The sequence below is a fragment of the Sitophilus oryzae genome, unplaced genomic scaffold, assembly GCF_002938485.1.
Source record: "Sitophilus oryzae breed Bouriz unplaced genomic scaffold, Soryzae_2.0 scaffold_1181_pilon_pilon, whole genome shotgun sequence".
NCBI lineage: Eukaryota > Metazoa > Arthropoda > Insecta > Coleoptera > Curculionidae > Sitophilus > Sitophilus oryzae.
In genome coordinates, this window is record NW_022145817.1 from 170330 (window position 1) to 197894 (window position 27565).

Consider the following 27565-nt stretch of genomic DNA (forward strand, 5'->3'; position numbering starts at 1 on the left):
ACGTCAAAGTCAAATGTAAACACAATGTAAATAAGAATTATTAAAACATAAATTATTATAAAAAATATCGATATTATCAATAGGAGAACGCGTTGGAATCTAACTATTTCATATTTTGGTTTGAACTTATGGATACTGTTTTTCTCGTTCGAGGAACATTGAGGTATAATTAATTGGTTGTAACAAAAAGGCATATTTATTATAGATTAACCTCACTTTATTATTAGATATCAGACATAAGTTTAGATCCTAATTTATAATCGGTTTATTTACATTTTAATAAATATGTAATGTTTATATTATAATATAACTGATATTTTTATAAATTACAGCAGTAATATGATTAAATCGTTAACAAGTTCTACTACATAGCATAGAATGTACCTGCAGATAACTAAATGTACCTGCAGGTTCCATTCTTTATATATGTGAAAGCCTAATTATTTATGTTAATATACTGACATGTGGGCAATGGTAATAAAATGCTTTGTTAAATTATTAATGATTAATTATAGATTAATTTATATCTGTAACTAATTTTTTGTAGTTTTTACTCTTTATTTAATTTTAATTCCTTGATAATGACGAAATGAATTGCAAGATCATACATATCAAACAGCTTTCTTTGAGACCAGTATAAGAAAATAGATTAGAGAAACATGCAGTCTTAGTAAAGTAGCAGTAATTGCTGCAGTCAAAATTATGATGGACATGGTACTGTATGTTTCACTCACAGAACATTTGTTTGAATAATGTAGTCTGGATATTGAAAAGGCTTTAGAAAAACTACACTATTTGAATCGAATCTATTATTAAAACATGAAAGTCTTGATAAATAAATTATTTCTTTTTCCATATTTGTAGCTAGATTTACTGGTTGCCTATTTTGTATAATGCACAGAACTTCGAATAAGTGGTATATAATAGTATATTATAAATGGCAATAAAATCATCGCATTTTGAATAACTATTTTATATATTTTTTTTCTAACATTTTATAAAGGCTCAATCCTCCTCATCTTCTAAGAAATTAAATCTTTTTTTAATAGGGCTCTCATCTTCTTCCATGGAATCCTCATCCTTTTCATATTTGCTGAAATTGAAAGATTTTATAGCTTAAGGTACCTATAACATATTGTAAATAAGAAATAATTTGTTACTACTGTATTGGTTTGCACAATATGATAATCTTCTAATTTAAAAACTCTATTCTTAAATGCACTATCTAGATTTACTTAGTAATCGAAAAGGTAATTTTCCAGGTGATTATAATTATTTCAGAAATAAAAGATGTCTAATATTGATACTAACAATGTATAACAAAATACGGCTTCTATAGAAACTAAATAAAATATCTATCTAATATATAATCTCACAGCTTTTTGTAGTGGAAGAATTGGGTTGCTAGACTTAGCATTTGTGACAATCTATGTTTTTGATGGGATTACAATGACGCCTTTCACACACTTCATGTGAAAATTTAGAAAAATGGAATTATGAAGATTTCAAAAACATTGAAAACTTGCTTTATTATATATTTTTTGAATCATCCAAGTGAAATAAAATGTATCAAACCCTAAAGGAAATGCTAGACGAGGTGTAACGCGGACGAAGTCGCGGGAAATAACTAGTGTAATTTTAAATTTTGATCTAGGTATTTTATCGCTACTATAACATATTTCATTGTATAAACTAACATTCAAAATGAAATATTTATTAAGCAAACTACATTATATTTAATTTATTTTAGGAGTAGAAAACATATTTTCCATAGCATACATGATTTATTGAAAATTGTTTGCCTTCTTTGTTAATGCACAAAATATAATTCAACATCCTAAAAAATTATACAATTTTATTTTTTATTATACATAGTATAAAAACACAGTTTAAAGAAAACTGTGGTGTAAATCACTGACCTACAAAAACAGTGGTGTGATATACGGTGGTAAAATACGTAAAGTATTATTTTTTAAGTAGAGAAATTAATAGATAAATACAAAGAATAACATTATTCTTTAGTAGATATTCATACAGGGTGTTTCAAAAAACATCTGGCCATGTCTCGTGGGGAGATTCCTCGCGTAAAAATAAGACTAGATTTTTTGTTTTGAATCAACCCTATTTACGTAAAGCTTTAATAAAAAACAAGAATAAGTGCACCATTCCGAGGTACTTATAGTTTATAAGAACCTATATTATCTATTCTATAAGAATTGTCATTCCTCCGAAAGATGTTTTACCCCACCCAGCACCCCTATTCGCTCCCGGGTCCCGTAAACTTCTGAACTGAAAAATGTATGAAAAACAAAGTGCACAAAATGACATTGACACATTTCCGCAGGAATTTTTTTGTATTTCTTTGCTCGTAAAGGCTCGTATAAAACAAATATAAGTTCATTTTTCATGTAACTGATTTCGGTTAGAAATTTTTGTATAATTGTACTCTTAACGCCTTCTAGAACGCATACAAAAAGTCATTTTTTATATAACAGATTTTAGCTAAACGAAAGTTGAGCCGGCACAGGTTTTTTGGAACACTGTATTGTATAGGTAGAAATTGATGGAAAGCAGTTTTTTCCTACCTGTATTTTCTTTCATTCTTGTGCAGTCTCATAATACTGACGTCGCCGTTAAATTGCTTCTTTTTCTGTTTTTCGTGTTGAAATTTAATACTGTATTTTATTTTTCTTTTGGGTTTTGTTAACTCTTCGCTGGAACTACTTTCATCATTATCACTATCCACCGTACAATCTACATTTTTGTCGTTTTCGTTTCTACAAAATTCATCTTCGTTTCTATTTGCTTTTGCATGTTTTTCATTTTCACTTTTTCTTCTTAACACCTTAACTTTTCCATGCTCTATTCTGCCGATAAATCGTTTTTGATTTGGTTCGTCATTATTGCTATGTTTTACTATTTGATCTTCACTGCGCAATTTTTTCTTCGTCGGACTTTTTTCATTATTTGTCAAATTATTTTCATCGTTATTCTTCCACCTCTTGTCTCCACGCACCGAGTTTAATATTACCAAAGATATGATAATTCCGTACAATATAGTAATTCTAAAGAATATAAGGCAGAGTAATTATGACATATTTATATAGCTATAACCTATGGTTCTACTTACTTCATCATTTATTAATTAGATATCCACTTGATAACGAGTCATATTAAACATACAGAAACAAATGTAAATTTTAATAACTATCATATTTGTCCTGCGAATCTCTTAAGTTAACTGATTTGTGCCAGAGATATTTTTAGACAGATTTCTTTATATTTAACTTGAGAACGTTAAGCGAAGGTTTACTATTCTCCAGGAAAACTCAAAATAAACTAAAAGGTGTTTGAAAGTGAGATAATTAGATTTTTTCGGATTTTAAACGTTAAACAGTGGCGTTACTGTTTCAAGTCTCAACCACGTTTACTATCAGTTTTATTTCCAACCCGAAATGTATACATTCGTATTATAAACACAATAACTTATATTTGTCGTTTATAAAATTAAGTAATTACTAATTTCTATGATTATCGTGTTTTATTTCTTATGCTTGCTACGATACTGAGAATAAACTCTGTTATGTCCAGACGCGACGTCAGGACACTATTTTTAACTTTTTTGGCAATATATTCAGTGACGATCCTTCGGCATATTTGTTAAAACCAATTGAATATCGGAAACTGATCAATTCGAATTGTATCGATTAAATACCGATACAATACAAAATTTAAATCAAATAAATATTAGAAATGATTGATTTTTACGACGCTGAACGAAATGAAAATAGGCCTACCGAAAATAAAGGAAAGAGGTTCACAGCCACAGCTCTAAAAATATATACGTTCCAGGCTTGGATCTTGCCTGATTCCTCGGAAACCCGTTAGTGTTACGAGCGCGTTAAACGAACGATTCGTGGTTGAGATTAGACTATATTGTGTAAGTTACCAAAATTCATACTTAATGTCCTTTTACTCTACATATTCCTTTCAATAACAATACCCCAATAACGAATTGTTAAAATCTAATACGAGGCGTATTTGGAATGTGACGCTGTGTAGTTTATTTTAATCAACAAGTATTAAACTTATTTTTTGATTAACTGTTTTTACTTCATAGCCGTTTTAGTTATTACTATGATAATTACAACGTGTTAGTTTATAATAACCATTTTCCTAGTCGAATTTCAATGTTTTTAGTTGTTTTCTTTTTGGTGTTTAAACCTTCTGTTTATTTTTCTTAGATATACGGCGATTTATTATACAAATACCTTCAAAATAAATAAAGTAATACTCTAGTTAACACAACTTGTATTGATTTATTTGGATTTTTTAAATTTATTTTAATCGATCAGTTGCAAGTCTAATTTTAGCGAGTTTTATTGTTATCCTTTCCAAGTATAAAATTTTTTGGCTTCGGTCGAACTCGGCTGCGCATTTATTTCCTTTAATTTCTAAATATATCGATACACAAAGCAAACCCAATGAACTTCGAAATATATTTCATTTGGTAAAGAAACATCGTCCAAAACAGACAAAAAATTACTTTTATTTTTTTTTTCAGACATTATGGGCGGTGTGGGTAGCGCTCATCGTCCGTGCGAAGACGACATTTGGTGGACAAACGGACAAACAAAAGTGGAACCCGCCGTAGAAAAATGTTCTTCTCAAAACGCCACGACCGATATCAATAAACATTTCGAGGCACATCGAGAAATTGACCAAGATTTTAAATACGACATGGAGCGAAGGCACGTAAAACGAAGAGAAATTATCGCAGCGAAAAAGAAGGAGTTCGACGACTTGCGACAGGAAGTCGCTCGGCTCAAACAAGAAAACGAATTGCTCAAACTGAATCCTCAAAACGAGGCGTACGTCAAAATGAAAGAGGATTTGGACCGATTCCAGAACCAGAATCGAATACTGAAAAGCGAACTAAAAGACAAGCTGGAAGAGTTGCAGAAAGTTGCCAGTCTCCTGGAGAAGAACAGGGAGTTGAAAATTAGTATCGCCGAAATGCAGGACGAGTTACAAAAACTGAACGCGGTGGTGGTGGAGTTCGAGAAAGAAAGGGAAGAGTATAAAGCCCACGTTGTCGCGCTGAAGGATGTAATAAATGTATCGAAGAAGATGTTATTAATTAGGGAGTCGCAATTAAAAGAGGTCAGTAGCCAACGAAATTTTATCATAACTATAGTGGTTTATTATTAGTCAATACATGTCATTATTGACAAAAAATAAACATGTTGAGTGGATAAGTGGTAGTATAAGTAGGTTATTTGACTGAAATGAATTGGGAACTTTTTATATTTTTAAATTAGTCACAAATTTTTCTTGCGAAAAAATTATGACAAAACAGTTTCTGTTGAACTTTTGGCACAAAAACATTTCAAATTTATGATTTCAGTCTAATAACTATTTAGCCAACATGTTTAATTTATATCAATGATGGCAGGTATTGATAATTTCGATTCAATTTTAATTTTTACCAAGAGACCTTTTTTACATAAAAGACATCGTATTTTTTTATAAGCTTTTATTTAACTTACTTTGTATTGTATGTAACTATCTGTGTATGTATGTATGTTTGTTCGGGGCAAATCTTGTAAGCTAAATTAGAACCGCTTCCTTTTATTGTAGGAAATTGAAATTTGGCATGTAGGTTCAGTCCCGATGACAATACATTTTGTGGGTATAAACATATCAAAAAAAAATATATGGGCGGCCATCTTGAAAAAATTACAATTTAATGACATGTCAAAATTTCAAAGTCAACCGATTTTGATAAAAATCGATATATATGATGGCCATGGGCTAAAATGAAAAAAAAAAGTTTTTGAGCTGTCAAATTTGACAGCTGTCAAAAAAATTTCGAAGTTGTTCGATTTTCATAAAAATTGATATATAGGATGGCCATGGACTCAAATGATAGAAAAAAATTTTGATCTGTCAAACTTGACAGCTCTCAAAAAAATTCCAAAGTTCTCCGATTTTGATAAAAATCGATATATAGGATGGCCATAGGCTAAAATAAAAGAAAAAATATTTGAGCTGTCAAATTTGAAAGCTGTCAAAAAAATTACAAATTTGTCCGATTTTGATAAAAATCGATATATTGGATGCCCCCTACCTCATTAGTCGGGTTTCATTTTATTTGTCTCACATTTGAACTGTCAAATTTGACAGCTGTCGTTTTTTTAAGTTCTCCTTTTTTAATGAAAATCGATATACATACATATTATTAGGATGCCCATAGGAAGTTATTTAAGAAAAAAAATTGAGTTTAAGTGTGTGGCACTGAGAAACCAGCATAACTAAAAAGTAGAAAATACATTTTAGAAAAAAACTTTTTTAAAAACAAGCTTTAATATAAATACTTACACTAAAAAGAAAAAATAAACTTTTCCTTTAAAACTTTTATTACGAACTTATAACGTCATTACACAATTTTATATTATATAAAAGCTTGTCGCGAGATTTTTCTACATCGATAAACAAGTAAATTAACTAAAACCTGTCTCTACCTTGTCTCATTTTCAAATTTTATGTTATGATAGACCATTAGACCAGGAATTACAAGTTGTCGTATCAGATTTTTATGTGTGCAACTGTAGACTCAAATCTCAAAGCTTTTATATAATATAAAATTGTGTAATGACGTTATAAGTTCATAATAAAAGTTTTAAAGAAAAAGTTTATTTTTTTCTTTTTAGTGTATTTAACTAAAAGCCTGTTTTTAAAAGTTTTTTTTCTAAAATTTATTACTTTTTTAGGTACGGACGAAAAGTTATTACTCTTCAAACCAATTAAAAAAATATGTAGGTGGCGCCCTCTACAAATAGGAGTCATATTGACATCAAAATCAAATTTCTCATGTCAAAAAACTCCCAGATAACAATTTTCATCCAAATGTTGACGTTACTTCAAAAATTATTTGGAAAAAATCCTTAAAAAATCGAAATAAAAATGAAACTTCTACACCCTCTATCTCCGAAACTAAGCATTTTAGGACACATTTATAAGAACTTTTTTTACTTATTTTTATCTGCAGAATATTTTGCCAAAGTTTCCGGAATACAGTTTGGACCACCCTGTATATTTAGCTGTTTTAAAGAATAATATCTTTTCGTCCTTTTTTGAAGAGCAATAACTTTTTTAACTTATTTTTATCTGCAGCATAATATGCTTCGGAAGTTTCCCGACTACAATTCACACCATCCTGTATATGGTGTATCTAGAGTGTAGCGTGTATGCCGGTCATATCATAGTCTTTTATTATTATAATTACGACAAAATGTATTTTTTCTCTACGGGATTAATGTTCAGATGTAAACGAGAGATATTTTTGCAGCTAAAACAAAAAGTGGAAAGTATCGAGCAATCGCTGTCCGCAAAAGAAATGAACATCCTCTCTCAAGATCTGAGACAGGAATACGAAAGGCAGTTGGCTAGTATTCGGAACCTGCGAACGCTCTACGAGGACAGACAAAGGTCCGACCACAAGGAAAAAGAAGAACTGAAAAAATTATTAGAAGATTGCAAGAAAGAGTTTGAAGCCGAACAGAATAAAAGCCGGTAAATTGTAAAACCTTAAAAAATCTTATTAAAAACTATATTTATTTCTTTTTTAGAGAATTCGAGGAGCGTATAGTCGAGCTGGAAGAATTAAATTCCAAAAATTACGACGAAATTAAGAGTCTCGAATCGAACTTGGGTTTGTCTAAAGCCGAATGCCGACAGTACCAAGCGGAATTGACGGTTATAAACCAGCTGTTTTCCGAAATATTACTAGGATTCAATAGTTCTCAGGTATCGCTATCTACTCGTTCAATTTGTCAGACAAATATTACAAGTTTTTTTTTAGGATATCGATTTAGATAAACTCGTTAAACATTTGGAACAGCACCACGAACTACTACAAAATATTGTCTTTAGCGAACTCTCTTCGGAGTCTTCTTCGGCCTTGCCCAAGATTCTTCTAGATCTGGTGAACGAGGTCAACTCGCGAGACGAGAAATCCATTGAGTTCGAAAACTCGCCGGCAAAACTGGAAACTATAGTAGAAGAGTCGGGTAAATTTTGTTGATATGTGTATACTTTCCCATTTGACTGCTTACAAATACTTTTTAGAAAGTCAAACTGGCACCGACCAGATAAACAGTGCCGAAGAAATTGTCGAACTTTTACCGAAAGTTTGGCGAGTTCTCATCGAACTATTGAGCCATCAGAAAGCTCCGACCAACATCCTGTCCTTTGAAATGTCCTCCGGCGAAGATCTTTGCTACAAAACTGTACAAACACCTAAAGGTAAGTCTCATTTTGCGAATTTTACCACTTTTATAAACAGTAAATAACCAATTTTTAGGTCCCAGTTTAGTCCTAAGCGTTAGTCAAACATTTATCAGACTGAAGGACCTGATTCTAGAAAAAAAGTCGTTGGAAAAGGAAACGGGGCACTTGAAACAGCTAAACACGCATTTGGAGAACAGACTTCAAGACCAGGAGAAGAGACTACAGTCAGTTAGTTGCGAGCTAGACAAAACTTGGCATGTGGTTAGTGTATTTTTTTCTGTTCTGTTATAATAGGCCAGTCAAATAAGATTTACTAGAGAAAACACACTTGGAAAAAAGTGTTGGATAGCTAATTATTAGCTGCCCATACACGGAAAGCCTTCAGGTCGGGCCTTTCACGCGAAAAAACATAGTTTTGTGTAAAAGGCAAAATCCGCGGACTTTGCCTTTGCCTTTTTTTATTATAGTATTTTTTGTGAAAGGCCCTTCTTTCCGTGTGTGGGCATATATTGATTTGATCGGTCCATTTGACGTGGAGGAGAAAGTTCCCAGGCTTGCAAGGTTTCTCCACCGCCGCTAGACCTTTTACCATATTTTGAGCCTCCTAAGTCCAGCGGCGGCTGAGCAACCGCGCAAATCTAGGAGACTTCTCCTCCACGTCAAATGGACAGATCAAATTAATAATTAGCTTTCCAACACTTTTTTCCAAGCGACCCCTATTATTAGATTGGCCTATAAATAAAGTTTTCGACTGTTTCCAATACAGTTTCCGACTGTTTCCAATAATTATTTCCGTTAGGTCGGTAAGCTGCAAAAAGAACATCAACTGCTGCACACGCAAGAGAAAATACTGCGCTACGAGCTGGCTCAGAAACGCAAATTGCTAAACACGCTCAAGGAGGAACTGGAATATTCGAGGGAAAAGTGGCAACAGGCCAGGGAGAAAAACTCCAAGACGGAGAAACAGTGGAAACAGCTGCGGGTGGAGTTCGCCTCGAGAAAGAACCCCGTCACCAGCGACGTGTACAGTAATAGCCAAGAGAGCGGGTACAGCGACGAGCGGTGCACCTCGAGCGACGACAGATGCATTTCCAGCGACGACGAACCGGGCTACGAGACCGACATATCCACCGACACGTCGCCAAAACCCGTTCAGAATACAAAGAGACCGACCGTCAATGTAGTGGCCGAGGACGGGGCGTTACGTGTGGAAGACGTTTCGGCAGAGCGCTTGGTTTCCTCAGTTATAGAGGAAGCGATCGCGGCTATCGTTAAGAGCGACGGGCAAAGTAATCCTCAGAATAGCCATCATGACCACAGTAATTGTACAGAAGCAGGAGCGTCTTCTGTCGGAAGGAATGAATCGCTAGAAACAAATATTATGGAGGGGAGTGATACAGTATCACAAAATATCGACAATCTTGAAAACCCTTCTTCAAGTGGAGACGCGACTACCAACTCTTCTGAAGCGGAAACTAAATCAAATACCGATCCAGACACATAGTATAGGTCATTAGAAAATAATTATATCGTTGTATATTTTTGTATGTCAGTGTTAACGTACCGTACCTGTGTTGATATTTATTTAATTAAATTGTTTACGAACTTTGTATTTAATTGTATATTTAATAAAAATCTAAACTTAAACTACGTTCTTCCTATTTTCTATAACGTGGGCTCATATTATTTTTTATACAGGGTGTTTCAAAAAACATGTGCCATCTCTAGTGGGGAGATTCCTCACGTAAAATTAACAGATATTTTTCATATCAACATGGGTCCGATTTTGAGTCATGAGTGATGACACATGTGTTTTTGATATAAATCTCGTAGAAGGTAAAAAAGAAAACCAGATATTTCAAATTTAATTATTTAATTTTTCTAACCGTTTATATGCCAACAGAACTAAAGCTTTTTACATAAATAACGATAAATAATTATTGATCCTTAACACATATTTTATTTAGTCTGTTATAGATCTTTGGATAGTCGCACTGCAACATTGAAAATTTATGAAAAATTCCCGTGACCTATTCAATGTTTACAAACGAACAGGTGGTTTAGGTTAAAATAACATTTTTACATTAGAAATAAAAACAATAAAACTGCACTAACAAAAATCACCTAATTTATTAAGACTTAGAATGAGCCGTGCGAACGTAGTTCCTGTAGTTTTTCGCAAGAGGGCATTTTTATTCTCTGGGCGTTGTCGAACAGATCCCGGTCGCCAAAGTTCCTGGCCTTCCATATCATCGAATCACCTGCAACACGATATTCCGATGGTGAAACAATATCAAAAACATTAACCATCTCTTTCACCTGGCTATTTAAAAACTCTTCTTAAAATCTACTTTATTTTTTTTTAATTTAGAGTTATTTCTCGATATTTTTAAAAAATCCAAGTTCTACACATTGAATCAATCTATATATTGAAACAATTTGGCAAAGACATTAAGCATGCAAGAAAATTTAAGTAGGATGGTGTAAATAATAAAATAAAAACATTTACGGTAGCTTTTCTCCCGGTAGCACTGGTGCCTCAAGTTGGAAACGTATTCCTCTTCCACGGACAGCTCCAGCCTTTTTACCGACCCCTGGTATTCCGTGTGGAAGTTTTCCTTAACGTAGTAAGGAATCTGTAAGTTTTGGGTGCGTCTCATTATCGGGTACTTCCTAGAGAAAGATTTAAAAGTCGTTATTTTTTCCTTATATACAGGGTGGTCCGAATTGTATTCGGGAAACTTCGGCAGCATATTCTGAACATAAAGTTTTTGTCCTAAAATGCTTCGTTTCGGAGATACAGGGTGTAGAGGTTTCATTTTTATTTCGGTTTTTTTTCCAAATAATTCCTGAACCATAGTCGATGTTTGTATAAAAATTGGTGTCTGGGTGTTTTCTGACATGAGAAATGCGATTTCGAAGTTACTATTACTCCTACTTGTAGGGGGCGCCACCCATATGTGTTTTAACTGATTTAAAGAGTAATAACTTCTCGACCGTACCTGTGTGAAACTACTGAGTAAGAAAAATATAAATTTCCGTCATTTTTACGTAAAAAAGGTCCCTAGGTAAAAATCGCTATGAGCATCCGTTTTCAAGATATTTAGAACGCAGATAGTCAATAAGTCAATACATGTCATTATTGCCAAAAAATAAATATGTTAATATAAAAATTTTAGATTAATTTAAAAAAATAAAAAGTTCCCAAATTTATCATATCATTCAAATAACTATAAGTACCGTATGATCGAAAAAACAAACGGCGTCCAGTTGGCTTGGAAATGACGATCGATAACATTCCCCATATAATTTTACATATAAAATGATAGCAATCTTCATTTCATAGCCATCGCTGACGCCGTTTTTTTACTCTTAGCGATTTTTACCTAGAGACATTTTTTACGTAAAAAATGATAGAAATATATATTTTGATACTCATTAGATTTTATACAGGTACGGACGAGAAGTTGTTACCCTTCAAACCAGTTTGAAAAATATGTAGGTGGCGCCCTCAACAAGTAGGAGACATATTGACGTCAAAATCAAATTTCTCACGTCAAAAAATACCCAGGCACCAATTTTCATCCAAATATCGACATTAGTTCAGAACTTATTTTGAAAAAAACGAAATATAAATGAAATTTCAACACCCTGTATCTCCGGACCGAAACACTTTAGAACATTTATATTAACACAAACTTTTTTACTTATTTTTATCTGCAGAATATACTGACGAAGTTTCCCGAATACATTCGGACCACCCTGTATATGAGAAAACTAAAATTTCTTACGAGCTAACTGACAAACTGTAAGCCGGATCTGATATGAAGAAACTCGAAACCATCGACAGCAATATCGCAATTAGTATCGGTAATAATTGCACAAAGGTTGACATGCCACTGTTTTGTTGCTAAAATATCACAGCCATAAAAAAAGGATTAAGAAAAAATTCGAAATTTACTTCTCTACGATGATGTTCCTGCTGGCTGCCAGTCGTCTGTCTGTGCCAACGGCCGTTTCGGCGCACATAAACGTTCGAACCTCCAAATCCAGTTCCAAAAAACATGTTAAATAATTCCTCTGGATTGACCTCGTTATCAAATCCTCTGTTATAATTGTACGAATGATTTCTAGCTGGCCTGTCCTCTTCATTACCGTAGAGATCATACTGTTTACGTTTTTCTACGTCTGTAAGCACTGCAACGGCATTTCCTACAAATTAAAGTAGTATTTAGTTACAATTTTATTCTATATTTCTTTATCGTACCAACAGCCTTGAAGGCCTCATCGGCACCTGGAGCTCTATTCTTATCGGGATGCAACTGTAAGGCAATTTTTCTATAAGATTTCTTAATTTCAGTATCGGTAGCATCCTTGCTTATACATAAAATTTCATAATAATCCTTACAGGTCCTGGAATAACATAGAATTTTGCAAGTTGTATTTGATAGCTAGTTAAATAATACCTTATTCGTTTGACTAATGCTAATTGTTCTGAAGTGTATTCGGCTCTCTTTGGCGATTGATCGGCTTTTGGAGTTACTTTTCTTTTTCTTGGTTGTTCAGAATCAACGGTGTCTGGCATTATTGACACTTGCAACAGCAGATCTAAACAAAATATTTTTGAAACAGAAACAGAAAAACAATCTAATCTTGAATGCTAGATGTCAATGAGATATCTAAATCTAATGTAAATAATTGTGAATAAATTAAACGTTTAATATTTATTTAAAGTTAAAAAGGAACTAGTTTAAAATAAATAAAAAATACCTTTAGCCCGTTGCGTCGGAAATAATCTTTCCGCTTTATGCAGGAATTTTTCAGCTTTTTCTTTGCATTTTTCCTTGATATATTTTTCAGCAACGTCAATACATCGTAAAGCCTCGTCTTTATTACTATCCATTATAAAAATCAATACAAAAAGGCCTAAAATTGTATACAATTTTATAAACTTTACGATCTAAATCAAATTATCTACAAATCTACAAAATAATGATTATTTTGGCTGATTAAACTCACCCTATCTTACGTTTTCAATTTTCATTAGTGCTTTAATAGATGACAAGTGACACTGACAACCGACTTTTTTTCATACCAAATCAGCTGATCATTTCTTCCAACTTCCAACTTTTTGCATCAACCAACTGAATACAAAAATTAATTTATTAAGAGATTGAAATATAGGTATATATTTATTAAATAATAAGTATCTATCTACGATTTGGTTTATTATTTCATTACAATGAAACAATGCAATCAAAGTAAATCTAATTTGTAGGCCAATTAATTTAATTAAAATAGGTCAAAAATAAAATATGAACATTTTTGAATGCACTATCTCTACTTTTTCTATTGGCAATGATTAAAGTGGTTTAAACTATTAGAGAATTAATAATAATTCTATATTTAAATCTATTGTATTAATAAAAATAGTTATTGAAATTTTTAAAAATACAAAAAATAAGGGGTCTCTGGTTGAACAGAGATGGCAGCAACGTAACTTTCATTCATTATCAAAAAATGTACCCTGTAATCTAGGCAACACTCAACATATTGCAGTATGTTTGGTTATCCTAACGAAATAACTTAATAGGACCGTATTTTGATATTTTAAAATATTTATTGTAGTTAGTTTATTATATATTTTCACAAGTGGTATTTAATCAAATGATATTAATTCTATCTCTTACATTACTTGTGCTAATTTTTACAACATATAAATTAAATAAAATTAGGATTGTGTTTGTTTCTAAAATGGATAATTCTGAAACGCGAATGTACCGTTATAATCCGACTCTGGAGGAGCGTCCTTTGAAACTTCAAGGCGATTGATAGAAAATGACATCCGTGTTTGCAGTAATTTCGTGAATGGTTGTTTACTCGCCTAGCACAATCAATCAAAAATAATATTAAACTCAATAATGTAAATGTATATAGGTTTCGTTTTTTGTGGTGTTCGGTAATGTGATTCCGTTGCAAAAGTGACCGAACCCGTACTCCAAACGCACATCAAAATGTCAGGCAGGAATCGTCCCATTCAACACAAAAATTTATCAACGATATTTTCGAAACTGCAAGGTGCTTTTACCGACGTAATGACCCATCCAAAATACGCCACGGATAAACGAACTCTAGACAAGACTTGGAAACTAATGGATAGAGTGGTGAAGTATTGTCAGCAGCAAAAGATGAACTTGAAAAACTCGCCCCCCTTCATTCTGGATATTTTACCGGATACGTATCAAAGATTAAGGCTTATTTATTCGAAATACGAGGATAACATGTCCGCTTTACACAACATTGAATATTTTAACGTGTTTATTATTAATTTGATGCGAAAGTGCAAGCAAGCCATCAAACTTTTCAAAGAAGGCAAAGACAAAATGTTTGACGAAAACTCACATTATAGGCGAAATTTAACCAAGTTAAGTTTAGTGTTTAGTCATATGTTAAGTGAATTAAAGGCACTGTTCGCTACCGGTTTCTTTGGGGGTGATCAGTTCCGAATAACAAAGTCCGATGCTGCTGAATTCTGGAAAACCAACTTTGGCAATAGGTAAGTGATGAAACGATTAATTGCCGTACTTCTATTTTTAAAGGACGATTTTTATTATAATTATCAAAAAAATACAATAATAATAAAAAAAGTGAAAAATATGGATAATATAAAGATTTTACCGAGGTTTTTTTTATAATGCAATAGATAACTTTAAGTACCTCTTAATGCATGCACCTCATTGTTGCTATCAAAATTACCTATATATATAACTTCTTATCTAATAATAGATTGGATAAGAGTTGAACCATTATTTAAACGTATGTATAACATGTTTTGTGTTATTTAATGTTATTGTTTACCCAGTTATAATTTTTTAATCTTTCCTTGATTTTTACCATACCTATTTATAAAAAAATTTCCAATGACTTGATTCCATGATTGCCACTATGGTCTGTCCAATAAGAGATAGGGCGATTTCGACACGGAACATTTAAAAAAACGACCAAAAATACAATCTACATTATAATTAACAGTCACAGAGAGTCATTGAGAAGTCAGTAAAATAATATATTATCTCATTAGATATGCTATATGTATTTGAATACCTAGATAATATTAGTGATATGGTGAAATAATACATATATATTATTAATTATTATTGTATATTTTTCCAATAATTAGAGACATCTCAAGTGAAAGATATAGATAATATAGAGATTTTACCAAGGTTTTTGATTTTATTTTGTGGGACATTTTTTTCTGCCAAATAGTAAGTATCTTAAACTTAAAGAACTGTACTGGGTTGTTTTCTGACGTAAAATGTGTGGGGTAATTTACTCTAAGTGACGTGTATTTACCAATTTATTTATTAGATTCATTAGAAAAGTTTATTTTCGCGAGTGTTAATGAATGACTGTAATTTTTAGAATTTAAACTCGAGTAAATAAATAGGCAATTAATTGGTAAAATTTAAAAACGATCATTACCACTTTCTTAGAACATTTGCCGCAACAACAAACATCATTTTTTATAAATTAAAAATCTGTGGTGTTGAAAATTATCTTCAACATTTATTACATTTTACATTCTAGCAATTTTAATTCATTAGCCATATTCAAGTAATTTTTTTATAACAAATTTGAATTGAGGAAATGTTTTGATATCAAAATAGAACTAAATAAAGAATGTAGATTATGCATCCGCTACGGTATCGTCGTGATCTACAAAATTAGCCAAACCGAGGAAACAGTCGTTACGTTAGTCATCCAATTTGTGCGGTAAAAGTTTGCGATATCGAATCGAATTCCCGTTTAACTTCTTGACCTCTTCTATCACCTGGTCGTCGAGTTAAAGCCATAAAAGTCTTGTAAAATATTCGAAAAGATATTATAAAATTTAGTCAGAATCGGCATATTATATTATGTTCTAATATCTTTCTAATATCCAACAGTCGCCCTTACGCAAAACTTTCCTCGTACTCTCGTCGATCGATATTTCATTCATGGAGAAAGTCGTCCTTATGTTCCATAGTGGATATGGATTAAGAAACCAAATTGGGCGACAATTTCTTGCTATCGGTTAAAACCAAAAATATCAAGAATTATATTATGTAATTTATGATAGAATTACTCTGAATACACTGTCAAATTGTAATATTAAGTAAATATAAAAAAATACGACGGATTATTTTCAGGTGAATTTTAGTATGTAATGAAAAGAAATCATTTTAAAATAAAACCACCACCATATTGAATTTTATTTTCTTTTATTTTAAGATAATTTTTAAAGTCACTGAATTCTTTTCTAGGGAAATCTATCTTTGATATTATTGACATTATAAATAGCACTAATTTTTGTAATTTGAAATGGAATTTACATCAATGTTTTTATTATTATTTTTATTTTTAATAAAATGACATAACGGGTGGGGGTGGTGCATCGGCGTTAGGAACAAAGGAGATCCCTTGGAATAAAAAGATAAAAAGGGAAATCCCATGCAAATTTTGAACTGTCCAAATAGATATTAGCTTCTCTATTGAATTTACGCCGAAGTCGTAAAAGGGCTTTTACACATGTGCGAATGTTGAATACACATACTAAATTTGAGCAATTTTGGACAAGCCGATTTTAAGTAATTTAAGAAAAACTGCATCTATTTTTAAATTAAATCTAAACAAGGTAACATAGCTTTATGTTGACATTTTTAATTTTTTCAGATAAAAAACGAGATTTGGTACGTTAATATAGGACATAAATTAGGATTGATTGACGAACTCAATTGTTTTTCGTCACTTCCTGTTTCGCCAGAAATGACTACAACTTTTGATTTTTAAATGACACTCTCGGTATTTTTTTACTGTATTCGATAGAAAATGACACTGTGAGTAGAATGACATATCATATGTGAACTTTTGACATTTTCGCTTTAGAAAAATAGTGTTTTAAATTTCAATCTAGAGTGCCACGGCTGTGCTAAAAATACTAATTTTTAATCAAGGAGCCTTGGAAAAAAAGTTTTGAACCTATAATGTGTTTCGTGTCTTGTTTCGTGACCAGTTAAAAGATGTAAATATCGTATTTTTAATCATATCTCAATTTTTTCAAATGGAACAAGCGTGGCTCATTAGCATATTTGGAAAAAGCATTTTTTTACGAATAATTTGGTACCACACACTTGGTATTTCGAATCAAATTGTCATTATTAACCGCATGTTACAATTTCAGATAAACCATATATGCAAAAATGTCAAAAGTTGACATATGATATGTCATTCTACTCACAGTGTCATTTTCTATCGAATAAAGTCAAAAAATACCTAGGGTGTAATTTAAAATTCAAAAGTTGTAGTAATTTCCGGTGAAACAAGACGTAACCAAAAACAATTGAATACGTCAGTCAATCCTAATTTATGTCATACACTAACATACCATCTTGTTTTTTTATCTAAAAAAATAAAAAGTTATAGATATGTACCACTTTTAAAATGCACCCGGTATGTTGAAATAAAGTTGTATGTGAAGCTACTTCTGCAGTCTATGCTGTGCTACTACTACTTAATATACTGCTAATTTATATGTCTTATTTTTCAGCACATTAGTTCCTTGGAAGATATTCCGCGAAGAACTGAACAAGATACACCCGATCAGTTCAGGCCTTGAGGCCATGGCCTTAAAATCCACCATCGATCTTACTTGTAACGATTACATATCTAATTTTGAGTTCGATGTGTTCACTAGGTAAGGCCTTAACACCTATAATTTATTTTTTATCTCGATTTTTACCTATTTTTAAGAATATGATGTTTTGCCGGCCGAATGAATTCCCAAGTGCCGTCCGTACCTATTTCGCAAAAAGAAATATATGTGTGTGTTGCTGTAAGATTTCATTCATTCGACAGACAGTACATCTAAATATTTACTAGGTTTTTATCAAAGCGCGCCCATCTCGAAAACATCAACAAAAATCTATTTTAAATGAAGCCGGACCGGAAGTTCAAATTTAGTGGTTCAAATCGCGTACATTTCACCAATTTTCAGATTCATTTTAAAGGAAAAAAGTTGCTCAATAAAAAATTACGAAAACACTTGTATGTATTTGCGGTTTTTTTCTTTAGATATTATATTTTTTAATTCGCAAATAATACACTCACCGGCAGGAAAAAGGGACACCATAAATTTTGATGTATTTTACAGTTTTATATATTGTGTTCTAGTGGACTGATTTTGATGATCTTTTAAGCAATTTGTACCTAAATTATTTGACTTTTTAGTATCTCTAAATTAAAAATGAAAGTACGGTTTGAACACAAACTGCTTTTATTTATTTAAACTAGCGTGTACCAGCGACTTCGTTCGCGTCGAAATAATCATTTCTAATGGTGATGATAAAGCAAAGCAAGAATTTCCATTATCATACAAACTGGATAAAATTTTCTCACATTTACGTCAGCATGAGAAAAAACAATATGGGGATATTATTATATAACTTGGTAATATTTGAGGGGTAGTTTCATCTCGTTGGAATTTGACTTTCGAAAAATCCGTTTGCCAAAACTAAGCTTTTTACGTCAAGCAATTTAAGCAGAATCGTGGTTAAGAAATTACCCAACTTTTTGCAACACGCTGATTTTTTAAACCCCTCCTTATCGAACCTCTACACACCACAGTCAATCCGTTTGCCAAAAATCGGCTTTAAACGTCAAGCAGTTTCAGCATAATCGTGATTACTCATTGGTCATATTTTATGAAACACCCTGTATAAATTTATAAAAAATCTTAAAATATGTAAAACAACAAAATAAAATATATTTGTTTAAGAGTTTTTCCGAAAAACTCACCGGTTTTTAAATAAAAAATATTTTAATATTTGAGGGATAGTTTAACCCCCTTAGAATTCGAGATTCGAAAAATCCCTTCTTATCGAACCTCTACACCCTAAAGTCAATCTGTTTTCCAAAAATCAGCTTTTTACGTCAAGCGCTTTAAGCAGGATCGTGATTAATCAATGACCAGATTTTTCGAAACACCCTGTATACATTTTTAAAAAATCTTAAAATATGTACAAAATAAAATAAAATATACGTGTTTAAGCGTTTTTTCGGAAACTTGGCCGTTTTTTAAATAAAAAATACTGTAATATTTGAGGGGTGGTTTCACCCTCTTGGAACTGGAATTTCGAAAAATCTCTTCGTATCGAACCTCTACACCCTAGAATCAACCTGTATGCCAAAATTGAGCTTCTTACGTTGAGTGATTTGAGCAGGATCATGATTAATCAGTATGTCAGTCACTTAAGGATTTTATATATTAGTAGTATAGATAGATTGCACCTAAGCAAAGTTTATGTAAATGAACGGGCTGTAAGAAGATTAAACGATGCAAATATTATGTGAAGAATGCCTGCTTCGGGACCACAACTTACTAGGTCTGTTGACTAGGACCAAAAGCAAAGGCATGGTTTTAATGTAAAAATTACGAAAAAAATGTTAGTGTCTTCTTCAAAAGCGAATATCTCCCACGAAAATAAAGCTAGTGAGATGAACCAAAAATCAAACTATCGAGAAAAGATGTACCTAGACGATAAAATGATTCTTAAAGTCCTTGCTGTATTAACGTATTCCACAGGGTGTCTCAAACTTTTGCCAATATCAGTATTTTGTTTTCCCTCGTATAATTGACAGATGAGAACTTTCATTTTTAATTTAGAAAGATATACTAAAAAGCCAAATAATCTAGCTACATATTGCTTAAAACATCATCAAAATCGGCCCACTATAGAACAAAATATAGGCATTAAACTTTAAAATACATCAAAATTTTAAAGTGTATGTAAAATTTTAATTGTGTATTTTACTAATTTATATTGAAATAATTTTCACTTTTGCTTTGTAACTGATTTTTCTCAAGAATAAAACATGATCTCTATAATGCAATATTAACTTCTCCCTGTTAAAAAAAAGATATTGATAAACGATCTTGGACAGAGATGGTTATGGAAAATCGTGCGATTAAATTCGATTCCGTTGCAAGTTAAAAGCGCATAAATTTGATCGTCGGTCCGATTGAATCGCGAGTCAAATGCGCGCCGTTAATATTCATAAATCCCGCTCCGAATTGAGCCTTAATTCGAGCTCGGATTTTATTCGATTTTCGCCACCGGAATGCCAACTACTAGATATTCGGTGCGACAACTCAATATTGTAACCGCGAGTCGTATTTAAAACGTCGCATTACCAATCAACCGATTTATGCATTTAGTGTGGCATAATAAACGATTAAGAAATATTACAGTTTCTGTTCGATGGTTAAATTAACGTTTAAATTGTTATAGGTCTTAATTTGTTCATTTATTTGACGATATAGGTTATAAAATAACTCACACCGATTTGATTTTTATTCAAATTATCCCATCAAGAACACACAGAATGAAAAACTAGCCAAGTTTTGCAATGCAGTTCTGCAACTACAAAAAGTTATGAGATCTCATGTAAAACAATATCAGTTATTTTATTAGTGTCCATGGAACAGAGTTTCCTAAAATCCCGGGACCTCTGTGTATGCTTATCGCCGAAATCCCGATATTAAATTCCGGGATCCCGAAAATCTCGAAAAAAATTAAAAGCCCAATCTAAAATGATTAGACTTAGTCTTTCTACGATCATATTTTATTTATACTAAGCGGAACGTCAATATCTAAAATTTGTATTTCCGTGTTTGCTTTTATTTTATTTTTTTTTCTAACAAGAATTGCACGCAACAAGAACAACATATAAATCACTGGTGGATTGTTTTGTCTGTTTTAATAAAACTCTTTGCCCATTTTCTTTTTGATATACAGGGTGTCCCAGGCTGAGCGTGCATTAGAAGTTTCTAGAGAACTATAACATCTAGATCGGAGATTTTTTGCACATCATGGTTTCACAATGAGATCTATCGATTAAAAATATTTTCAATATGGCGGTCCTTCCGGAAATACCGGAAGTTGACAGCAACTTTCTTATTTTAAATGGGTTTCCCATGGGTATCCCAATTTTTTATTACATGCTTATGCTTAAGTTCTCTGTAAAATTTTATGAATTTTGGTATCAAATACTCTATACCTATCATTAACCGTTTTTGAGAAAAGACATATTTAAAATTTTGGGAGGAAAAAACTCTTTCAAAAAAATCTGTATAGCCTAAACTACAAATTTAGTGATTACCACAGCCACTGTGGCATAAAGAGAAGACATGTGGCTATCTATTTCAAAAATTAAATTGTGCGAATGTCTTATAATACCGGCTGTAGCTGTCATGGAATTGAGAGATTGAGAATGTCCGATCTAGATATTGTAGTTCTCTAGAAACTTCTAATGAACGCTCAGCTTGGGACACCCTATATGTAGCTGCATTTTTATTATGTATTTCTTTAGATTAAATTTCTCATTCTGAAAGTCAATCACTGGATCCCGGAATTATAGGTTCTAATCCTGGGATTTCAACACGGATTCCCGGTCCCGAAAATTGGAAACCCTAGTCAATAAAACTGTTGATCGGTTATTCATTAGATAACAATGTATAACAAAGTTGTTGAATAGGTACTTCCATTGAAACTAAATAAATTGGTTTTACACGAGATCTCACATATTTTTGTAGTAGCAAGAACCGCGTTGGGGAAGTTGGCATTTTATTTGTAATCTGTAATCTGATCCAGAGCGTTTCCCTTCGATTCGCAGATTATTCCAGCCGTGGACGACGTTGCTGCGCAACTGGCAAATCCTGGCCGTGACGCATCCCGGCTACGTGGCCTTCCTCACCTACGACGAGGTGAAGGCTCGCCTGCAGCGCTACATCAACAAGGCGGGTTCGTACGTGTTTCGTCTCTCTTGCACCAGGCTGGGCCAGTGGGCCATCGGCTACGTCACGCCGGACGGCGAAATCCTGCAAACGATCCCGCAGAACAAGAGCCTCATTCAGGCGCTGCTCGACGGATACCGGGAAGGATTGTAAGCGACATATAACTAATATCATATACTAGATATAAATATATTTTTTAATTTTTGTTAAAGTCAACAAAAAAAAAACTCAGTGGTCTTTTTAAAACACAAATTTGTTAACTTTTTTTTTTCCTTTCTAGTTACCTCTATCCCGACGGTAGGTCGGTGAATCCCGACCTGTCCTGGGCCGTACAACCGAGCCAGGAGGATCACATAGCCGTCACGCAGGAGCAGTACGAGTTGTACTGCGAAATGGGCAGTACGTTCCAGTTGTGCAAGATTTGCGCGGAGAACGACAAAGACGTCAGGATTGAACCCTGCGGCCATTTGTTGTGTACCCCGTGTTTAACAGCTTGGCAAATGGTAAGATTCTTGCGTTTACATTACTAAAAGTATCAGCATCATCATCATTTTCCGCTTATTCAACCATTTTCAATTATGGCGTAGCCTCCTTCATATACAGGGTGTCATTGAAATGGTGTAAAATATCCACCATTGGTGTAAAAAACACCATTTCAAGGACACCCTGTATTTAGATAATTTCTTTGTAACTGGGCCAGTTATTGTCTATTGTTGGCTATGCGGGCCCAAGTTATCCATGCTAATTTCCTAATGTCATTCCATAATCATGGTCCCATCTCAGGTTTGGTCTTCTTCTAGGTCTCTTAATTCCTCGGGGGTATCATTCTGTAATTTTTGTGGTCCATCAGTTGTCCGTCCTTCTTGCCAGGTGTCCTACCCATTGCCACTTGAGGATTCTGTCGATGACATCTATTACCTGGGTCTTTTGTCATATCCACTCTATTCTTCTAAGGTCTTTGTTGGTTATTCCCAGCATATTTCGTTCCATTGAAAGTTGTGCGGTGCGACCTGTAGTTTCCTTATGATATCTGTTTTAAGTGTCAATATTTCGCATTATTAGCCTAACATTTTTTTTCATTATTAGTCATTATTTATCTTCATTAGTAATTTCCCAAGTTTATGCGTATATGTTAAAGATCACCCAGTATATATTTTTAAGTGCCTCTAAAATAATATATCTATTTAAATAAGAAATTATGATTTCTATTAATAATTTGTGTTTATTTTATCTATATGTTGTTGCAGGGTTCGGAGGGCCAGGGTAGTCAGGGCTGTCCCTTCTGCAGGGCGGAGATCAAGGGGACGGAGCAGATCGTGGTGGATCCGTTCGATCCGAAAAAGTCGCACAATATAAAGAACTGCCTGTCGGCGTCGCAGAACGTTTCGAATTTGGAGGACGAGGAGGAATTCGAGGTATCCAAATCTGACGCTAATCACACGAATAACTACACAGAATGAACGCCGTATACACCCATTATTGTCTTCCATTTTTTTTTCAATCCTGAACAAAATGTCGACCTATATTTTCTTTAGTTTACCTTTTGTATCTACACTCAAAAAAAGTCGAAAAAACTGCACAATTAATTGATTTGTTTTTATTTCACACAAATACTGTTGTTTTATAATTAGCGTTTTAGTTAATTCTTCTACACAAACATAGCTGTAAATTAGTTCCATACTTACTTGGACTCTCACAAGTCTAGTAATAAATAATACCCAAAAAAGTTTTTATAAATGTATGTATATCCTAAAATGCTTCGTTTCGGGGATACAGGGTGTAGAAGTTTTTTTTTTTATTTCGATTTATTCAAAATAATTTATGAGCTAACGCTGACATTTGTATGAAAATTGGTGTCTGTGTTTTTTTTTGGAATAAATTTGAAATGTTTTTGTTCCAAAGATTCAACAGAAACTGTTTTATTGTATTTTTTCTAGAAAAATTCATAATTAGCTTAAAAAATTAAAAAGTTCTCAAATTTATCATTTCATTCAAATAACTATCTATTCAACATGTTTATTTTTTTATCAATAATGATATGTATTGACTATTCCCATTCTAAATATCTTGAAAACGGTTACTCGTCGCGATTTTTCTCAAGAGACATTTTTTACGTAAAAAACTACGGAAATGTATATTTTTTCGATAAGTAGTTTTATACAGGTCCGGGAAAAAGTTATTACCCTTCAAATCAGTTAAAAACATGTAGGTGGCGCCCCCTACCAGTAGGAGTCATATTGACATCAAAATCCCAAATTTCTCATGTCAAAAAACACCCAGACAGCATGACAGCAATTTTCATTCAGATATCGACGTTAGTTCAGAAATTATTTGGAAAAACCGAAATAAAAATGAAACTTCTATACCTTGTATCTCCGAAACTAAGCATTTTAGCGTATACATTTATACGGACTTTTTTACTCATTTTTATCTGCAGAATATGCTGCCGAAGTTTCCCGAATACATTTCGGACCACCCTGTATATGTATTAAAAGTACTTAGTAGATACTTAATTACAATTAATTCAAGATAACCATTTTTGTAGTTTAATTTAATCCTTGATTTTTTTTTGAGTGTACCATAAACCTATTTATTTTACACACGTTTCTTGGCTGTGCTCGTTTCTTTTTGTGTTTTTTTGCAAGTTTTCCTATTGCTTAGCAGAGAAAAAAACACCATTTTATGTTATATGTTCACCTGTTGTATTGTATTCGCTTTATTTTTGTTTTGCATCCGCATTTTGAATCCATTGTTTTTGTGTCACCGCTTATAAAGATACACTTTAAATGGGAATATCTTCATCTTATAAAAAGTATTACAAACTTAAATTTTACTAAAAAAATGTTCTATCATTATTATATTATGTTTTTTAACCGCTACAACATCGTGCTTACGAAACCATTATATGAGTAATTAGATAAAAAGTTTGTAATAATTTAATAAGCTGTTAAAACGATTTTATCGTTTAATTAATGTATTTCTTTTATTAATGGCCATATATGTATTAGATTTGTATTAGAAATTATATTTACTGATTTTACTTTTAGTTAGAGATTCGTTCTAATAAGGAATAATAAGTTTTTGTAACGTCCTCCAGTGTAATATATTTGTATAAAAGTAGATTTTAAAAACGATAGTTATCTAGCCTAATAAAATTATTAAGGGCCAAATTGATTTTTCTTATTTAATAATCCAGCAAATGGCTGCAGTTTTTTTCTTTCCTTAAATGTGCATGATCATAAATAGAGAATTTTTTAAAACTACATTATGTTTTAATTTACATCAAATGCTCTAACATTAGAAGCTGTAAGAAAGTACTGAACTGGAATTATAATATCCAACCATATTAATAAAAATACTAATAAATCCAATTCTTAGATCTCTGCAGCCCTAAAGTTCTTCTCACATTACTTATGTGAGAGTTAGTTAACATTTAACTTGAGTGGAAATTCAAAACAATAAATAATAAAGAAATATAAAAGTTACGTGAGAAGTACTATACATGTTTTATTTTATTATTTGCAAAAGCATTTTTACATATTTGACTTTTTCAATATACAATATTTTCACGCATTTTTTTTTTAAATAATCGCTGTTTCATGTTCGTTATGTTATGTTTAGGGGCAGTGTATTGTATGTCTTGTTCGTTAATAGTATGTCTGAGCTTATTGTGAAATGTACACGAATGTATAGGTAAGTAGGACATTGCATGAACATTTGCCTGTTGGCTTTTTGTCTTTATTGGGGGACTTGTAACGAGGATCTAACGTTAGAAAAAAATGTGTTTTAGGATCCGGGAGAGTTGTGGAACTGCGCGGGAAGTAGTTTACACGCCTTAGCACTGAAGCCTCGCACTGACATCTCGGTAAGTGCATAATGTTAATGCACCTATTTAATAGACACCAAAATAAAGCTAATATTCTGTTCTGACTGTGTAATGCAAAAATTTGACAAAAAGAGTTTTTTGCAATTATTGTTCAATACTCTTTATTTTTTCCTATCTTTTTAAAATCTGTCCAACGAATAAATGCAGACAACACTGTAACAGTTGTTGTCTGCATTTTCTGTCAATTTTTTATATTGGTATGTCGAAATCTTAACTGACTCGTTGGAGAGACTTTACATGCATTGCAGAATTTGTACATTTTCAACCAAACGAAAAACCAATGACGTGTTTTCTTAAGCAGTCCGCCAGCCCGATGATATCCCCTGGCAGCAGCCCGCGGTTCCTGAGACGCAACCCGCCGGGCACCGTGGTGGTCCCTACCGCGGCGCCTCCTCCCTTGCCGCCACGCAAGAGCTCCCCCACCCACGAATCGCCGCCTGCGGTGCCCACCACGTCGCAACAGGCCGCCCTCAGCGAAGCACAATCACAGTCTGTGACCAACCTGAGCCATCACACGATCGAAGTGCCGCCGCCACTGCCCAAGAGCAACTCGATGCTGGAGATGCACCGGAGCCTCGAGAACGCCGCGCCGTCGGAGCCTCCGCTCGAGCTGAGCACTCCGGAGACCATCGTGGGCCTGGTCGTTTCCAATTGTGATAATAATGTGATCGACACGAGCAAGGCGCAGACGAGGCACCTGAGCTGTCCCAGTAACAGGACGGCGCCCAAGGCGGTACCGCCCAAGTCCAACACCAGTCCGAACATCGGCAAGACGGGGTACGCGAACGTCGATGCGGAACTGCCGCCCAAATACAAGAAGAAGATCAATCCGCTGGAGCGGGAGGCGAACGTGTCGTATGAGAACCTGAACATGGACTACATCAAGAAGCTGGTGAGCGAGGGGTACTCACGCGATTCGGTGATCAAGGCGCTGGGAATCACGCGGAACAACATCGACATGGCGTGCGATATTCTGCACGAGTTCGGCACGAAATTGGGATAGCGGAACGGGGCTGTCACCTAATTCGTACAATTTGTAACTGCTGTCGTTGGTGCTGTTTCGATTTGAAATTGTAGCAGGTAGCGGCAGCGATAATCAAACGATACACCATAGGAAACCAGCCTAATGGAACGTTGTCCATCTCAGACAAGTAATTACTCTGGAAGAATTTGATTTATTCTTAAAATTAAAAATTCAAAAATAAGCATAAGAAAAATCAGTGACGACGAGTATACAGGGTGGTTCGAATTGTATTCGGGAAACTTCGGCAGCATATGAAAAGGAAGGGAAACTGAACGGATAGTATGCATTGTCCTATTTAATAAAATTATATAAGGATTCTTGTGCCACTTAACTGCTGATATAGAAATTTAATTCTACGCTGTGTTTGTCATAATGAGGATCAACCTGCTCTCACTACCGGTTTCGGAGCCCTACTCCATCATCAGGTGAGCTTGGGCAGATCAACAAAATGACAACCACAACGCAGAGACAGTTAGTTAGTTAGATATTAAGTCCCGAACGGGAGATAGCGGCCTGCGTGCAATGGTAG

General features: G+C 33.4%; 4 protein-coding genes across 9 annotated transcripts; 2 read left to right on the forward strand and 2 right to left on the reverse strand.

Annotated features, from left to right (window-relative positions):
* Window positions 1-11: 11 nt before the first annotated feature.
* Window positions 12-9904, forward strand: LOC115891423 (cingulin). 4 transcript variants are annotated; one of them, XM_030911870.1, is made up of 8 exons: window positions 12-190; window positions 4565-5163; window positions 7352-7575; window positions 7632-7809; window positions 7865-8072; window positions 8131-8307; window positions 8366-8553; window positions 9092-9904. In XM_030911870.1, exons 2-8 carry the CDS (start codon window positions 4570-4572, stop codon window positions 9794-9796), a joined length of 2274 nt encoding a protein of 757 aa, XP_030767730.1. In that variant the 5' UTR covers window positions 12-190; window positions 4565-4569; the 3' UTR covers window positions 9797-9904. The 4 variants fall into 4 exon arrangements, with proteins under 4 accessions (XP_030767730.1, XP_030767731.1, XP_030767729.1 ...); XM_030911871.1 differs by having other exon boundaries at window positions 24-163; XM_030911869.1 differs by lacking the exon at window positions 12-190 and adding an exon at window positions 3811-3940.
* Window positions 203-3671, reverse strand: LOC115891424 (zinc finger matrin-type protein 1-like). 2 transcript variants are annotated; one of them, XM_030911874.1, is made up of 3 exons: window positions 3131-3671; window positions 2586-3065; window positions 203-1093 (listed from the first exon to the last, which is right to left on the reverse strand). In XM_030911874.1, exons 1-3 carry the CDS (start codon window positions 3136-3138, stop codon window positions 1006-1008), a joined length of 576 nt encoding a protein of 191 aa, XP_030767734.1. In that variant the 5' UTR covers window positions 3139-3671; the 3' UTR covers window positions 203-1005. The 2 variants fall into 2 exon arrangements, with proteins under 2 accessions (XP_030767734.1, XP_030767733.1); XM_030911873.1 differs by lacking the exon at window positions 203-1093 and adding an exon at window positions 1256-1837.
* Window positions 9905-10148: 244 nt separating the features above from the next.
* LOC115891428 (dnaJ homolog subfamily B member 12) lies at window positions 10149-13428 on the reverse strand. Its single transcript, XM_030911877.1, has 8 exons — window positions 13312-13428; window positions 13063-13218; window positions 12759-12900; window positions 12560-12705; window positions 12254-12504; window positions 12084-12202; window positions 10802-10965; window positions 10149-10553 (listed from the first exon to the last, which is right to left on the reverse strand). The coding sequence occupies exons 2-8, from the start codon at window positions 13193-13195 to the stop codon at window positions 10432-10434; spliced, it is 1077 nt and encodes a 358-aa protein (XP_030767737.1). The 5' UTR covers window positions 13196-13218; window positions 13312-13428; the 3' UTR covers window positions 10149-10431.
* Window positions 13429-14101: 673 nt separating this feature from the next.
* LOC115891426 (E3 ubiquitin-protein ligase CBL-B) lies at window positions 14102-27376 on the forward strand. Of its 2 annotated transcripts, none has more exons than XM_030911875.1 (7): window positions 14102-14848; window positions 17882-18028; window positions 22006-22275; window positions 22407-22629; window positions 23374-23541; window positions 25917-25991; window positions 26311-27376. In XM_030911875.1, the coding sequence occupies exons 1-7, from the start codon at window positions 14307-14309 to the stop codon at window positions 27013-27015; spliced, it is 2130 nt and encodes a 709-aa protein (XP_030767735.1). In that variant the 5' UTR covers window positions 14102-14306; the 3' UTR covers window positions 27016-27376. The 2 variants fall into 2 exon arrangements, with proteins under 2 accessions (XP_030767735.1, XP_030767736.1); XM_030911876.1 differs by having other exon boundaries at window positions 26314-27376.
* Window positions 27377-27565: the final 189 nt, after the last annotated feature.

Bases quoted from the DNA above. Each gene is read 5' to 3' on its own strand.
- LOC115891424 (XM_030911873.1), bottom strand. The intron at 1,838-2,585 runs GTAGGAAAAAAC...ATAATTTTTTAG, and splicing joins AAGAATGAAAGAAAATACAG to GATGTTGAATTATATTTTGT.
- LOC115891423 (XM_030911870.1), top strand. From the start codon at position 4,570: ATGGGCGGTGTGGGTAGCGCTCATCGTCCGTGCGAAGACGACATTTGG. The intron at 7,576-7,631 runs GTAAATTGTAAA...TTTCTTTTTTAG, and splicing joins GCCGAACAGAATAAAAGCCG to AGAATTCGAGGAGCGTATAG. The intron at 7,810-7,864 runs GTATCGCTATCT...GTTTTTTTTTAG, and splicing joins TAGGATTCAATAGTTCTCAG to GATATCGATTTAGATAAACT.
- LOC115891428 (XM_030911877.1), bottom strand. From the start codon at position 13,195: ATGGATAGTAATAAAGACGAGGCTTTACGATGTATTGACGTTGCTGAA. The intron at 12,901-13,062 runs GTATTTTTTATT...TATTTTGTTTAG, and splicing joins TCCGACGCAACGGGCTAAAG to ATCTGCTGTTGCAAGTGTCA. The intron at 12,706-12,758 runs GTATTATTTAAC...ATGTTATTCCAG, and splicing joins GCATTAGTCAAACGAATAAG to GACCTGTAAGGATTATTATG.
- LOC115891426 (XM_030911875.1), top strand. From the start codon at position 14,307: ATGTCAGGCAGGAATCGTCCCATTCAACACAAAAATTTATCAACGATA. The intron at 14,849-17,881 runs GTAAGTGATGAA...CTTATTTTTCAG, and splicing joins AAAACCAACTTTGGCAATAG to CACATTAGTTCCTTGGAAGA. The intron at 22,630-23,373 runs GTAAGATTCTTG...ATGTTGTTGCAG, and splicing joins GTTTAACAGCTTGGCAAATG to GGTTCGGAGGGCCAGGGTAG.